This window comes from Camelus ferus, chromosome 11 (genome assembly GCF_009834535.1).
Source record: "Camelus ferus isolate YT-003-E chromosome 11, BCGSAC_Cfer_1.0, whole genome shotgun sequence".
NCBI classification, from domain to species: domain Eukaryota; kingdom Metazoa; phylum Chordata; class Mammalia; order Artiodactyla; family Camelidae; genus Camelus; species Camelus ferus.
Window position 1 is genome coordinate 31,205,396 of NC_045706.1, and position 15,668 is coordinate 31,221,063.

Consider the following 15,668-nt stretch of genomic DNA (forward strand, 5'->3'; position numbering starts at 1 on the left):
CTGTATAGCACAGGGAACTACAATTCAATATCTTGTAGTAACCTATGATGAAAAAGAATATGAAAATGAATATATGTATATATGACTGAAGTATTGTGCTATACACCAGAAATTGACACAATATTGTAAACTGACTATACTTCAGTAAAAAAAAATTTTTAATGTAAATCTATGCTCAACTAAGCAGAATCATTACCCTGACAAATTTTATTTTAACATATATTGAAGATTAATTTTTAAGATCTTTAGGTAACTTAAAATCTTAATATTAAGTTAATTAAGAGATATTCATTGGTTGTAATCCCTATCAAATTACCAATGACATTTTTCATAGAACTGAAACAAAAGAAAATTAAAATTTGTATGGAAACACAAAAGATCCCAAATAGCCAAAACAATCTTGAAGGAGAACAGAGCTGGGGGAATCATGCTCCCTGACTTTAGGCTATACTACAAAACTACAGTAATTAAAACAGTATGGTACTGGCACAAAAACAGATACATGGATCAATGGAACAGGATAGAAAATCTAGAAATAAACCCACCCACTTACAGTCACTTAATCTATGACAAAGGAGGCAAAAGTATACAATGGAGAAAAGAGAGTCTCTTCAAAAAGTGGTGCTGGGAAAACTGGACAGTTACCTGTAAAAGACTGAAATTAGAACATTCTCTAACACCATATACAAAAATAAACTCAAAATGGATTAAAGACCTAAATGTAAGACCAGATACTATAAAACTCCTAGAGGAAAACATAAGCAGAACACTCTTTGACAAAAATCACAGCAATACTTTTTTGAGCCAGCTCCTAAAGTAATGGAAATAGGAGCAAAAATAAACAAATGGGATCTAATTAAACTTAAAAGCTTTTGCACAGCTAAGGATACCACCAACAAAATGAAAAGACAACCTACAGAATGGAAGAAAATATTTGCAAATGATGTTACTGACACGGGACTAATTTCCAAAATATGAAACAAACAGTTCATACAGCTTAATATTATTTTTTAAAAAAAAGCAACCAATCAAAAAGTGTGCAGAAGACCTAAAAGATATCTCTTGAAAGAAGACATCCAGATGGCCAACAAGCACATGAAAAGATGCTCAACATCACTAACTGTTAGAGAAATGCAAATCAAAACTACAGTGAGGTGTCACCTCACACCAGCCAGAATGGCCATCATTAAAAAGTCCACAAACAATAAATGTTGGAGAGGGTATGGATAAAAAGGAACCCTCCTACACTGTTGGTAGGACTGTAAATTGGTGAAGGACAGTATAGAGATTCCTCAAAAACTAAAAACAGACTTACCATATGATCCAGCAATCTAACTCCTGGGCATGTATCTGGAGGAAAATATAATTCGAAAAGACACAAGCACCCCCACGTTCACAGCAGCACTGTTTACAATAGCCAAGACATGGAAACAACCCAAATGTCCATTGACAGATGACTGCATAAAGAAAGTGTGTTGTGGTGTAATACTACTCAACCATAAAAAAGAATAAAATAATGCCATTTGCAGCAACATGGATGGACCTACAGATTGTCATTCTAAGTGAAGTAAGCCAGAAAGAGAAAGAAAAATACCATGTGATATCATTTATATGTGGAATTTTAAAAAAAAGGACACAGATGAACTTACCTACAAAACAGAAACAGACTCACAGACATAGAGAACAAACTATGGTCACCAGTAGGTAAAGGGGGTGGGGAAGGGATAAATTGGGAATTTGAAATTTGTACCTCTTGGGGAGTGATGGAAATATTAGCTATCTTGATTGTGGTGGTGGCTTCATTGGTGTCATCTATCAAAATTCATCAAATTGTACATCTGAAATATGTGTAGTTTACTGTATAGGAACCATACCACAATAAAGGTGTTAAAAGAGAGATAATCATTGGATATCTAGTTAATTTTTAGGTACAGTGGAATCCTAGCAGACTGATTACTAAACAGAATTAAGTTTATGTATTTTTGCTTCTTATTTTTATAAGAAAAGCTACAGTTTTTTAATAGAAAAGCTATAGTTTGGGGATATGTTAATGAAAGCGTTCATTTTTAGCACTTTAAGGTGTAAAAGGGATGCTTGTGTCCGTAGGAAGTTGTATATGTGGGCACATAAGCTTTGCTCCCATTCAGACAGTTCTAAATGTTCCACCTCAGTGTTTCACTGTGAAATAACTATAAATTAGTTACTTTGGTTAAAAGTTAAAATCATTAGCAGTGGTTAAGATAATACTGTAATAGTGACACAGCACAACTATGTATGTGCTTTTGTTTTTCAAGGAAAAAGAGTAGTTTTGTCCTGCAGCAGTTCTCCTCAAATTTTAAGGTCTCTTTCACACTCTAAAAACTTACTGAGAACTCCAAAAAGTTTTTGTTTATGTGGATTCTAACTATTGATATTTACTGCATTAAAAACTAAAACTGATAACTTTAAAAAATGACTGATTCATTTGAAAACAGCAATAATGAATATACTGCATGTTAACGTAAGTAACCTTAGTATCATTTGAAAATAATTTTGACCTCACAGATCCCCAAAAAAGAACCAGTGCTCTAAAGCAAAGTGTTTAACAGTATGAAAGAGTACAACAAAGGACAAAACATGGGAAATGAATTGTATCTGCCTTGGTTTACCATATAAGTCTGAAAAAAACTATAAAATATGTTTTAAATTGAGCAACATTTGTTCAATTTCATTGGACTTGCTTCCTTGGTTTAATGCTTAATGGCCTGCCAATAATGTGAAAGGTTATTCTTTACCTTCTTTATCTTCTGCCAAGATAACTGTTTTGCTAGAATAACATTCTACACTTCATGTGGACTTTATTATATTCTTGATTATTTAATAAACAAACAAACAAAAAAGGTTTCCACTCACTTATGAAAAAACTAAGTTTCTTACAATCAAGTCATCTATGTTTATTCTTTAAATGCTTCACTTTCACCTTGATTAACCAAGCTGTGTTTCTCAGGCAACCTCTGACAACTGTTTTGATTTTGGCTTCCCAAATTTGGATCTTAACTATAGAAAAAATAAAATAAAATGTTTGAGGTATCTTTCACACCTTAAAGCATCTTGGAGGTTTCCCAGGGAAACCCTGGAAGAGCACAGTTATTTATTCTTTCAGCTTATAAAAAGAGAAATTCTAGCAATAGTTTTGTTTGATGCTTTACTATAATAAAATTTATATGGGAAGAGCTGTCAAATTAGAGAGATGCTCATCCTTCCCGGGTTAAATTTGTATAACCAACAAATGTTACAATACAAGCATTTTTGAAATTCTACTTTTCATGGGAAGCCCCTGAATATCTATCAATTTATGGGACAAAAATTGCTAGCTATAACTATGTTTTCACTGTTCAAAAGTTTTAGGTAGTAAAGTTTATACCTGACAGAAAATTTTACTCTCCTCCATTCTAATATTAGTTACAGTAATAAACTAACCATAGCCATTAAGCCTCTGTCATCTACAAATAGTCTTTGTTTCACTCTCATGCTTGCCTGGAAGCTCTGCTGTGAGCTGTAAGTCTGAGTTTGTGTCTTCAACAATGAAGGACAGTTTCAGAACCTTGTGGCACTTCAAACTATTGACACTTCATAAAATAGACCCTTTTTAAAGTTAAACATAGAATAGCGGTAAGACTCAACAATTCCATTTTTAGATAAATACCTAAAAATGCCTGAAAACAGGCATTCAAGCAAAAGCTTATATATGAATGTTCATAGCAGCATATTCACAACAGCCAAAAGGTAGAAACAACTCAAATATTCACCAACTGATGAATGGATGAATAAAATGTGGACTATCCACACAATGGAATACTATTCAGCCATAAAAAAGAAAAAAAGTACTGATACATGCTACAATATAGATGAATCCCAAAACATTATGCCAAAGTGAAAAAAGTGAGACACAAAAAGTCACATATTATTATGCTTCTATTTTAATGAAATATCCAAACCAGGTAAATCCAGAGAGACAGAAAGCACAATAGTAGTTGCCAGGGGCTGGGAAAAGAGGGCACATGGGGAGTAATTGCTTAATGAATATAGTGTTTCCTTTTGTAATGACGAAAATGTTTTGTAATGAGATAGAGGTGATGGTTGTACAACATTGAGAACTAAATGTCACTGAATTGTACCTTTAAAATAGCACATTTTATGTTTTGTAAATTTTACCTTTAAAAGAAAAATAAGATGAAGCTTCCCAGAATTCACAAACCTGCTTCCTAGTGAAACAATTATGACCAATGAAAATTACTTAAAAACAAAAAAACACCATTTGAAATCTCTGGAAATTGCCCCAAGAGCATACAGCAAATCAAGAAACATTTATTCAAGAAAATCTACTTAGAACAGTAAGAGTTTGTGGTACTTGAGCCAAAACCAACACCTTTCCTCCAGCTCAGTATGACAGAAGCTCCATCCTGGGTGTGTGTGTGGCTAAAGAGGCAGGGTTTCCTTTCCCCCTAGGTTTCAGTTAAGGGTCAGAGAAAGGGCAAACATTCCATATTTCTCATTTTCACTCCCCTAGAGTTCTGTGTTACAGATGCTAAATTCCAGGTGAGTGTGACTGGAAGGTTGAGAGCTCCCTTCCACCCAGCCCCATGAAGGGTACCATAGGACAGAAGTTTTACCACAGATGCAGCAGCCAGGAATACTGGGAACCCAACTGCCTCACCTCAGCTCACAGGACAGAGGCTGCACACTCTAAGGGGCAAGCCAAGAAGATCAGAATTACTGCCCCACCCAGAGTCCTGCTGTTAAAGAAGAGTATCATTTAAAACAGGCCACTGTTCCTTCCACAGGCTCTGGAGCAGTGGCTCAGAGATTATACCACCAGAAGAGGAAGGAGGTAAGTACAGAAAGCTGCGAAGTTCTTCCCCCAAAGAAACTGATTTTATTAGATAAGTAAGTCCAAACATAAGGGTACTCATGAAAACCATGGAGATTTTGGTAGTAAGAATTGAGAGGAGGCTGGTAGCTCTATGAGAGCAAGAAGTTAAATCACTGGTCAGCCAGTTCACCAAGATGAATCAGGGGAAGAAAATGTGAAGAGCTCTCCTGTGATCATAAAAAATAAAAATTTTTAAAAGTTAAAAAATAAAATCATCTTATTTCAAGGAAACAAAAAAAAAAAAAAGAAAGAAAGAAAGAAAGAACAAACCTCAGGAATTAGCCTGAAAAACTAACACTGCACTCAAACACATATTTGCACATCATGTTCACAGCAGCATTCACAACAGCCAAACCATGGAAGCAATCTGAGTGTCCATCATCAAATAATGGATAATCAAAAAGTAGTATATATGTACAATGGAATATTATGCAGCCTCAAAAAGGAAGGAAATTCTGACACATGCTGCAACATGGATGAACCTTGATAACATAATGTTAAGTGAAATAAGCCAGTCACAAAAAGACAATTCTATGATTCTACTTATATGAGGTATCTAGGGTAGTTATAGTCATAGAAACACAAAGTACAATAGTAGTTACCAGGGGCTGGTAGGAAGGCACAATGGGGAGTTAGTGTTTATTGAGCAGAGTTTCAGTTTGGGAAGATGAAAAAGTTCTGGAGATGGATGGTGGTGATGGCTGCAGAGCAATGTGAATGTGCTTAATGACAAAGAACTGTACATTTAAAATGGTAAATTTTATGTTACATATATTTTACCACAATCTTTAAAAATAATATTAAAAAATCAAGACTGGGAAGATTAGGGGATTTAATCCACTAGAAAAATCATTAAGCCAGGAATAAATATGAAATAGATAAATGAAGAAGTTTGTCATTTATTCCTTCCAATTTACTAAGCATGATCTGGTTGGATGTGTTCTAGTTGCCAGGGTGTGTAGTAGATCCCTTTTACCTGGTGGTACATTCACCTCTCAGCTGCTAAGTACTCAGCTGCACCCTTCTCTGGAGACCTGCAAGCAGGAGGCACTCTGTCCAGTAATGCCTGGGAGGGTATGCCTGCCCCCAAACATATACACTCTCTGGGGTGAGTCTGTAGTCAGTGAGAGATCATTGGAGGTGGGAGTAAATGTTCAGCCCCACTGCCTCAAAGTGGAACAACTTTGTGACATCATTCTATCTCCAGATCTCTTCTTGATATCAGATTGAGACTAGGCTTAAGCTGAACCCACAGTTTTATTGATCTCTTCCCTATCCTATTTCCCTCACTCCTACAGGTTTCATCTGAAAGTACTGCCTCAATAGATCACTTGCACAAGGGAAAAAAAAAACTAAATGCAAAGGGGAAAAAACTTAACTGGATCAGACTGTGAAACAATTTATGCACCTGGATATTGTTGAAAACAACAAAGCAACCAGCCAGCAGTTACTGGAGTAAAGCATCTGAGTATGACACCAAGATAGGCACATAGCTTAACAGAGAGATCAGGGAAAAAGACAAAGAGAATTCTGCTAAAACTACTGCTATTCCAGAGTGACTGTGTGCATGCCAACATTATGCCCTCTGAGGAGTGACAGCAGAGGCTTCACACTATGAGGGAAATACGCTTGACTAAAATAGCCCAACCAAGCCACTAAATAAATAAACACGAACAAAAACAACCCCCAGAATGTGGTGGGGTAGTGGGAACCAGTATCAGGAAGTAACTTAATACACTATCTAAACTTTCTAGTTTTCAACCACAACAACAAATTATCAGATAGACAAAGAAATAGGAAAACAGGAAAAGAACATATGAAAAGAAACAGGCCCTGTGAGAGGGCCTAGATGGTGGAGTTAACAGCCTTCAAAGTACTATGTTCATAGTATTAAACAAAACCATACTTAAAGAAATGAAGGAACGTACAATGACAATGTCTAATAAAATACAGAATAGTGACAGAAAGAAATTATAAAAAGGAACCAAGGTGAAATTCCAGAGTTGAAAAGTCATCAACAGAAATGAAAAACCCCTTAGAAGATCTCAACAGTATATATAAATTGGCAGAAGAAAGGTAGACTACTCAAAGGTTGACTGATAGAGAATATGCAATCCAAAGAACAAAGAGAGAAAAAAGAATGAAGAAAATGAACACAGCTTCAGAGAAATGTGGACACCATTAAGCACATACACATGATGGGAGCACCAAACTAAGAACAGAAAGGAGCAGAAAGAATATTTGAAGAAATGATAGCTAAAATTTCCAAATTTGATGAGAAACATTAATCTAAACATCTCAGAAGATCAGCAAACTACAAGAAGGATAAACACAGAGAAATCCATACCCAGACACATCATAGTAAAAATAATGAAAGACAAAGGAAAAATCTGGAAAGCAGTAAGGGGGAGAGAAAAACACATATGAGGGAATCCCATTAAGATTAACAGTTGATTTATCACCAGAAAAAAATGGAGGCCAAAAGGCAACAGGATGATAAATTCAAAGTGCTAAAAGAAAAAAACTGTCAACCAAGAGTCTTACAACCAACAAAATTATCTTTCAAAAAATGAAGGTGAAATTAAGACATTTGCAGATAAGCAAAAACTGAGAGTATTGGTTACTAGCAGACCAGCCTTACAAGCAATACCAATGGAAGTTCTTCATAATTAAGAGTGAGCCCAGATGGCAACATGAATACACACACACAAACAAACACACACACACAAGTATACCAGTAAAGGTAACTATGTAATTATAAAAGACAGTATAAATGTATCTTTCTTCTCTTAACTGATTTAAAAAGCAACTGCATTAAGACAACATGCACATAATTGTATTGAAAACATATAGAAATGAAATATGCTTGAAAATAACTACACAAATTAGATATGTGAGAGCAAAGCTGTACTAGAATAAGAAAATGACACAACTAAAAACTCAGCAACAATGAAGAAAATTAGAAATGATAAATAAGGTTAATGTAACAAACTCTATAAATATACATTTGCTCTCCCTTTTTCTCTCAGCTTCTTTGAAAAATAAAGTTATCATAGTAACAATTATAACAATGTACTATTGGGTTTATAACATATATTGATGTAAGATACAACAATAATAGCACAAAAAGGGGAAAGAGGGAATAGAGCTATATAGGAGAAATATTTCTATATTCCACAGGAATTAATTTAGAATTAATCTGAAGTTGATTCTGAGAGCAACCACTAAGAAATAAAATTTTAAATACTGGGAAAAATTATTAAAGTAGTTAAATGTTACACTAGAAAATATTCACTTAACAAAAAATAGTAAAAAAAAAAAAAAAGGAACAGAGGAGCAAAAAGAAATGACATGCAGAAAACAAAAAGTAAAATGGCATATGTAAATCCAATGATATAAATATATATTAATGGATTAAACAATCCACTCAAAAGTCAGAGACTATCAAAAAAAAAAAGTCAGAGACTATCAAACTGGATTAAAAACAAAACAAGATCCAACAACATCTATAGGAGATACACTTTAGATTCAAGGATAAAAACAGGTTCAAAGTAAAAGGATAAAAAAAGACGTATCATGCAAAAAGCAACCATAAGAAAGCTAGAGTAGCTGTACTAATATCAAACAAAACAGACTTTAAAACAAGTCTACAGACAATCAGGGGTATTTTATAATGGTAAAAGAGTCAATCAGTCACAAATATATAACAAGTATACACATTTACACATCTAACAGAGCCCAAATTACATGAAACAAAAACTCTCCATTACCCAATATTGGCTAGAACAACTAAGTGAAAGATCAAAGAAATAGAAGACTTGAACAACTGTAAGTTCATGAGACCTAATAGACATTTATAGAATCTTCCACCCAACATCATCAGGGTACACACTGTTCTCAAGTGCACATGGAATATTCTCCAGGACAGACCGTATGTTAAGCCATAAAACAAGCCTCAATTTAATAGGACTAAAATCATACATAGTATGATCTCTTACCAAATGCAATGAAATTAGAAATTAGTAACAGAAGGACATTTGAGAAAGTCACAAATACGCAGAAATTAAACAACATACTTCTAAATAACCAATGACTCAAAGAAGAAATCACAAAGGAAATTTTAAAAAATACTTCGAGATGAATAAAAATGAAAATACACAATACCAAAACTTATAAGATGATGCTAAAACAGTGCTTACAGGACTATGTATAGCTGCAAAAACCTATATTTAAAAATAAGAAAGATCTCAAATCAATAGCCCAGCCTTCCATCACTACACACTAATAAAAAGGAAAGCACATTAACCTAAAACAAGCAAAGAAAGGAAATAAAGACTAGATACAAACTGAATAAATAGGAAAATAATGGAGAAATATCAATTAAACCAAAAGTTGGTTCTTTGAAAAGATTAATAAAATTGACAAACTTTTAGCCAGATCGACCAAGAAAAAGAAGAGACTCAAATTACTAAAATCAAGAATAAAAGAGAAGTCAGTACTACCAATCTTACAGATATTAAAAAAAAAAAAGGTTATAAGGGAATGCCATGAACAATTTTATACCAACAACCTGATAACCTAGAAGAAATGGACAAATTTCTAGAAAGTCACAAACTACCAACACTGATGCAATAAGAATAGAAAATTGGAACAGATCTATGACAAGAGACTGAATCAAGAAACAAAAACCTTCCAAGAAAGAAAAGCTAGATGGCTTCAGTGACAAATTCTACTATCTATTTAAAGAATTAACAGTATTACTTGACAAATTCTTCCAAAAAGTGGAAGAGAAGGGATTCTCCCTAACTCATTCTATGAAGCTAGCATTACTCTGATACCAAAACCAGATAAAGACATCACAAAAAAGGAAAACTATAGACCAGTACCTCCTATGAATATGTATGTAAAAATACTCAACAAAATATTAACAAACTGAATCCAACAACATATTAGAAAGCTTATACATCATGACCAAATGGTATTTATCCCAGGAATATAAGAGGGATTCAACATAAAAAATAAATCAATGTGATACACCACATAAATAAAACAAAGGAAGAAATAAAAACATTCATCTCAACTGGGGGACACTAACCAACTCATACTATGAGATACTGTTCTCGTCCAAAACCAAACAAAGACATCAAAAAATAACAGACCAATATCTCTAGTGAAATACACGCAAAAATCCTACACAAAATACTGACAAATGGGATGCAGCAACATATAAAAATGATTATACACTATGACCAAGTGGGATTTATTCCATGAATGCAAGGTTGGTTTACATCTGAAAGTTAATTAATATGAAACACCATATTGATACAATACGAGACAAAATCCACATGATCGTATCAATAAATGTAGAAAAAGCATCTGACAAAACTCAACACTCTTTTATAGTAAAAACATTCAACAAAACTAGGAATAAAAGGGACCTTCCTCAATCTGAGAAACAGCATCTATGAAATTCCAATAGCAGTATATAAGAGTGCCAGTTATTCCAGAACTCCACAGGTACATGGTATGGTCAAGTCTTTTTAGACATGCCAATAGTATGGTGGTGTAGTTTTCATTTGCATTTTTCTAACAACTAATGCTATTAACCTTCTTTCCATGTGTTTATTTGCCCTCTACATACCTTCTTTTGTGAAGTATCTGTTCAAATCATTCACTCATTTTTTAATCGGGTTGTTTACATGCTTGTCAGTCAGTCTCAAAGACTTCTTTTATACATTCTGGATGCAATTTCTTTAAATCAGATATGTGACCTGCAAAAATTTCCTCCGTGTCTGTGGCCTGTCTTTTCATTTTCTCAACAGTGTCTTTGAAGGATAGATGTTCTCAATTTTGATGAAGTCCAATTTATCAATTTTTTTTATGTATTATGCATTTGTAATAGTATCTAAGAAAACTTTGCCTAACTCAAAGTCACAAAAAATTTCTCCTATGGTTTCTTGGAGTTTTATAGTTTAGCATTTTACATTTAGGTTTATGATCCATTTTGAGTTCATTTTTAAATATGGTGCAAATTACATCAAAATTCATTATTTCGCATACAGATACCCAACTATTCCACCACTGTCATTTAAAAAATATCTTTTCTGAAGAATTGCCTTTCATCTTTGCCAAAAATTAACTGACCAAATGTGTGAATCTATTTACAGTGTCTCTATTCAGTTTCACTGATGTCTTGATGCTAGTACCACATTGTCTTGATTACTGTAGCTTTATAATAAATCTTAAAACCAGGTAGCATAAGTCCTCCAACTCTGTTTACCTTTTTCTAAGTTAGTTTGGCTATTCTAGGTCTTTTGCATTTCCATATGAACTTCAGAATCAGTTTGTCAATTTCCACAAAAGGAAAAAAATTCTGCTGGGATTTTTATTGGGATTGCCTTAAATCTAAAGACCATTTTGGGGGAAATGACATCTTATCATTGAATCTTCTGATTCATGGATACAGCATATGTGAGCATTCATTTAGGTCCTCTTTAATTTCTATTAGCAATGTTTTGTAGTTTCCAGGCATGAGTCTTTCACATCTTTTGCAGACTTATCCCAAAGTATTTCATACTTTTATGCTATATTTCAATTTTTGATTGTTTATTGCTAGCACATAGAAATACAACTGGTGTAGAATAGAAGTTGAAAGAATGAACAGCCTTGCTTTATTCTTGATTTTAGGAGAAAAGCAGTCTTTCACTATTAAGTTCAATGTTAGCTATAGGTTTTTGATAGATGCCTTTTTTCAGGCTGAGGAATTTCCATTCCTAGTTTCTGAGAGTTTTTCTCAGGAATGAATGTCAGATTTGTCAATGTATCTATTAAAATGATCATATAATTTTTTTAGTTTAATATGGTAAATTGCATTGGTTAGTTTTCCAATGTTAACCAGCATGCTTTGTTGAAATAAATCCCATTTGTGATTATTTTTATATAGTGTGGATTTAATTTGCCAAAATTTTGTTTAAAGTGTTTTCATGTGTGTTTATGAACAATACTGGTCCATAGTTTCCTTTTCTAGAAATTTCTTTGCTTTCAGGTTAATGTTGACCTCACAGTGAGTTGAGAAATATTCCCTCACTTCAATTTTCTGGAAGAATTTTTATGGAATTGGTATTAATTCTTTAAATATCTGTAGAATCTGTTAGTGATGTTACAGCTCTCATTCCTGATGCTGATAATTACCAATAATTGGTTTCTTCTCCCTTTTTCCCCTTGGAGTTTATCAGTTTTACTGATTTCAAAGAACCAGGTTTCAGACTCACTGATTTTCTCAATTGTTTTTCTATTTTCTGTTTCATTGATGTCCACTCTGATCTTTATCATCTTTCTTTGGCTCTTTTGGATTTCATTTGCTCTTTTTCTAGTTTAAATTAGAAGCTGAAGCCATTATTTTAAATCGTTCTTTTCCAGTAGAGGTGTTTAGTGTTGTATCTTTCTCTAAGTACTGATTTAGCTGTATGCCACAAATTCTTAATGTTGCATTTTCATTTTATTCATTCAAAATACTTTCTAATTGCTATTTTCATTTCTTCTTTCATCCATGGTTTACTGAGATGTGTGTAACTCAGTGTCAAAAAGTTTGGGAATTTTCCAGATAGTTTTCTTTTCTTTTTTTTTTTTTTTTTTTTTAGTTTTTTTTAAAAATTGAAGTATAGTCAGTTTACAACTTCGTGTCAATTTCTGGTGTACAGCATAATAGTTCAGTCATACTTATATATACACATATTCACATATAGTTTTCTATTATTGACTTCTAATTTAATTCCATTACAGCCAAAGAACCACATCACATGCCAGGCCCTGTGAAAAGTGTATAACATGCTTCTCATTTAATCATCTGGCTTCCTGGAGGAAGCCAGATCTGATAAAAAGTGAATCAGGAAAAGGTCAGGCTGAAAAAAGTCTGCCACTAAGAAAAATAATAATAATTAAAACCAAAACAACATAAGCCTGCAGGCCAGCCAGAATTTAATTGAGAAATAACAACAAAAGTTAATTTTAATGCTGAAATATTTATGATGGAACTGATGTGTGGGATTTGCCTCAAAATAATCCGGGGTGAGTAAGAGTGGAAAAGGGAAAAGATAAAACGAGACTGGCCAGGGACTGAACTGAAGCTCGATGATAGATCCATGTGGTTCAGCAACATTTTTAATTAAAACATTTAAATTTTCCCATAATAAAAGATTTTTTAAAATTTAGTATGAGTACTTTACTCAGTGAAACCTAGGGAAAAAAAACAGTAGTAGCTTAAACTCTGTTCAAGAGAAAGGACTGCTAGTAGCACCTTTTATGTGTGTGCACAGAGTCTGCTTGTAAATGAGAGATGACAAGTGAATGTGTAGGATAAGTATGAGTCACTGGATTTCACTCAAGAAAAGAGTGTGGGTGTCAACAAAGTGAGCAGGTGACACAATGTCCAATAAAATAGAACAGAATGATAACACCATGAATACATATATTCTACATTTGTGTCACCAAAAAAACTCTCTCACTATACAGGTGACCCTTGAACAATGAGGGGGTTAGAGAGGTGGACCCTTCAATGCACTGAAAAATCCCCACATAACTTATAGTCAGCTGTCCATGCACTGGGTTCCTCCATGTCAGCAGTTCTGCATCCCCAGATTCAACCAACTGAGGACTGTGCAGTACTGTAGCATTCACTAATGAAAAAATACCCGGGTATAAGTGGATCCACAGAGTTCAAACCCTTGTTGTTCAAGACCCAACTGTATTTCAAATTCTTCTTGTAAGTTAGTTTCATCTGCTGTCAAGGATACTGCCTAGCACATTTTCTCAAGAAGAAGCATCTCCTTCGTAATCAACGCCATTTTCAACAATGGACTGTTCCAATAACTATACCACATACTGTATTCTTTCGGTTTCACATGCAGTGAGGAAAACAAAGCTTCCTTTTAATCTATGATTTCTACTTTCATTACCAAGTGCACAGTTTTCTGAAAAGAATTATATTTAAAAATTAAATGCACTAACTATTATTATAAAGGGAACTTCGTGTGACAAAAATGTATTAAGTGCCTACCATATGCTTGGTGTTACAAATATGCAAGGTCCCTAAGGTCCTGGGCTTTCTGCTTTCTGGTCACCTAAACACCTAACCTTCCGCAGTACACAAAAACAAAAACAAAAACAAAAAAATCTAAGTCGAGAGAAGTTAAATAACTCTTGCCCATGCCACACTTCATCAGTGTAAGATTAGGTAACCCTAGAACCCAGGGCTCTGGATTCGCAGGGCGAGGTAGATTTACATCATAATTTGAAATGGCTTCACTTTATACTACATTCACAGGTCCACAAACATACATCGCTCCATTTCTAGGAAGTGTATCCTGAAGAAAATAATAATGATAAAGACACAATCAATCCCAAGTTCCCTAACTGAATAATAATTTCATTATCATCACAGTGAAAAATGAAACCTTGTATTTAAAAGGCATTCATTCTTGAAGAGAGTGCCTAACACAATCTAATGGATCACTGTAGTGGCCGGCTAACACTCTATTAGCAGGGCAGCAGGTACCCAGTCTGGAATATTCATTACCTAGTACTATTTTTAAAGGGTGGAAATTCTTTTCAAAATTAATAGGGAAATGAGTGCAAAATCAATGAAACATTCATAAAAAAGCCTCCAGAGAGGCTTGCCGGGTGAGCGGATGGTCACACCAGCGCGTCCCCGACTGTCAGCTCCTCCCCTCCAGCCCACGCTGCCTCTTCGCCCACTCGGGCTGCGCGGGGGCGGATGATGGTGCCGGCGTCTCCAGCTCAATTTCAGTTCTCCCACGCCCGCGGGAGCCCAGCGCGCCAGGGCTTCCACCTGCGCGCGCCTCGGCACCTCAGTTACGCCGCCTGCCGGCAGTTAACCTTCGCCCCCGCCACGCCCTCCGCCCAGCCGCTCTCCGCCCCGCCGCGATCCGCAGACGCGAGGCCCCAGGCGCGTCCCCGAGCCCCAGGCTGGGGCCGGCTCTGGACGGCGAAGGCGAGGCTGCTCCAGAGGTCAGAGGCGCCGCGGCAGCCACACCCTCCGGCTGCGCAGTGACAGCTCCCGCGGCTGAGGCGGGCGGTGCCGACAGGTGCGGCCGCCCGTTCCTCCCCGCCCCGCTCCAGTCCCGGCTCCGGTCCCGGCTCCGGTCCCGGCCCTCCGCCCCGAAGCGCCCCCGCCCGCCTCCGCGCGCACCACCTGTCGGGCCGCTCCGCGCGCGGCCGGCGGCGGACGCCCCGCCCGGCCCCTGACCAGCCCGCTGGAGGGGGCAGCCCGAGATCCCGGGAGGATGAGAGCTTTACCGGAGGGTGGGCCCCACGCAGGCGGTGTCGGTGCTCTGGATCTCCTGCAAGATCCGCTCGTGCTCCGGGACGGTGCCCAGACCTTCGCCGCTCTCCGCCATCTTGGCTGGAAGCTGAGGAGCCGGCGAGGCGCGGGGCCGCGCGGACGACGAGGGCGAGCGGCCTGTGGCGCGAGCTCGGGGAGGCGGGAAAAGGGGCGGGGCAGGCGGCGCAGGGGCGCGCGGAGGGCGTGGGAGGCAACGCGCGGACACGCGACCGGCGCCCAGGTGCCCACACCTGCGGGAAGCCAAGGTGCTGACGGGGCGCCGGGGAGTGGAGACGCGCCACCTCCAGCTCTCCCCCGCCGCTTGCTGCTAGTTGCTGTCTAGTAATTGGCCCGGCTTTAACATGTATTCTTGTATTCTGTGTCATACTCTCTGCTATGCGCTGGGGACACTTTAGT

General features: G+C 36.7%; 1 protein-coding gene across 2 annotated transcripts in view; it reads right to left on the reverse strand.

Moving 5' to 3' along the window:
• EXOC6 (exocyst complex component 6) overlaps positions 1-15,409 on the reverse strand; it is a 169,221-nt gene extending 153,812 nt beyond the window's left edge. Inside the window, exon 1 of one of the 2 annotated variants that reach the window (XM_032491312.1) lies at positions 15,227-15,394. In XM_032491312.1, the coding sequence (XP_032347203.1) occupies positions 15,227-15,327 (101 nt within the window). In that variant the 5' untranslated portion in view covers positions 15,328-15,394. Of the gene's footprint in view, positions 1-15,226 lie in introns of both variants that reach the window. The other variant, XM_032491313.1, reaches the window with a different exon arrangement.
• Between the last annotated feature and the right edge of the window lie 259 nt (positions 15,410-15,668).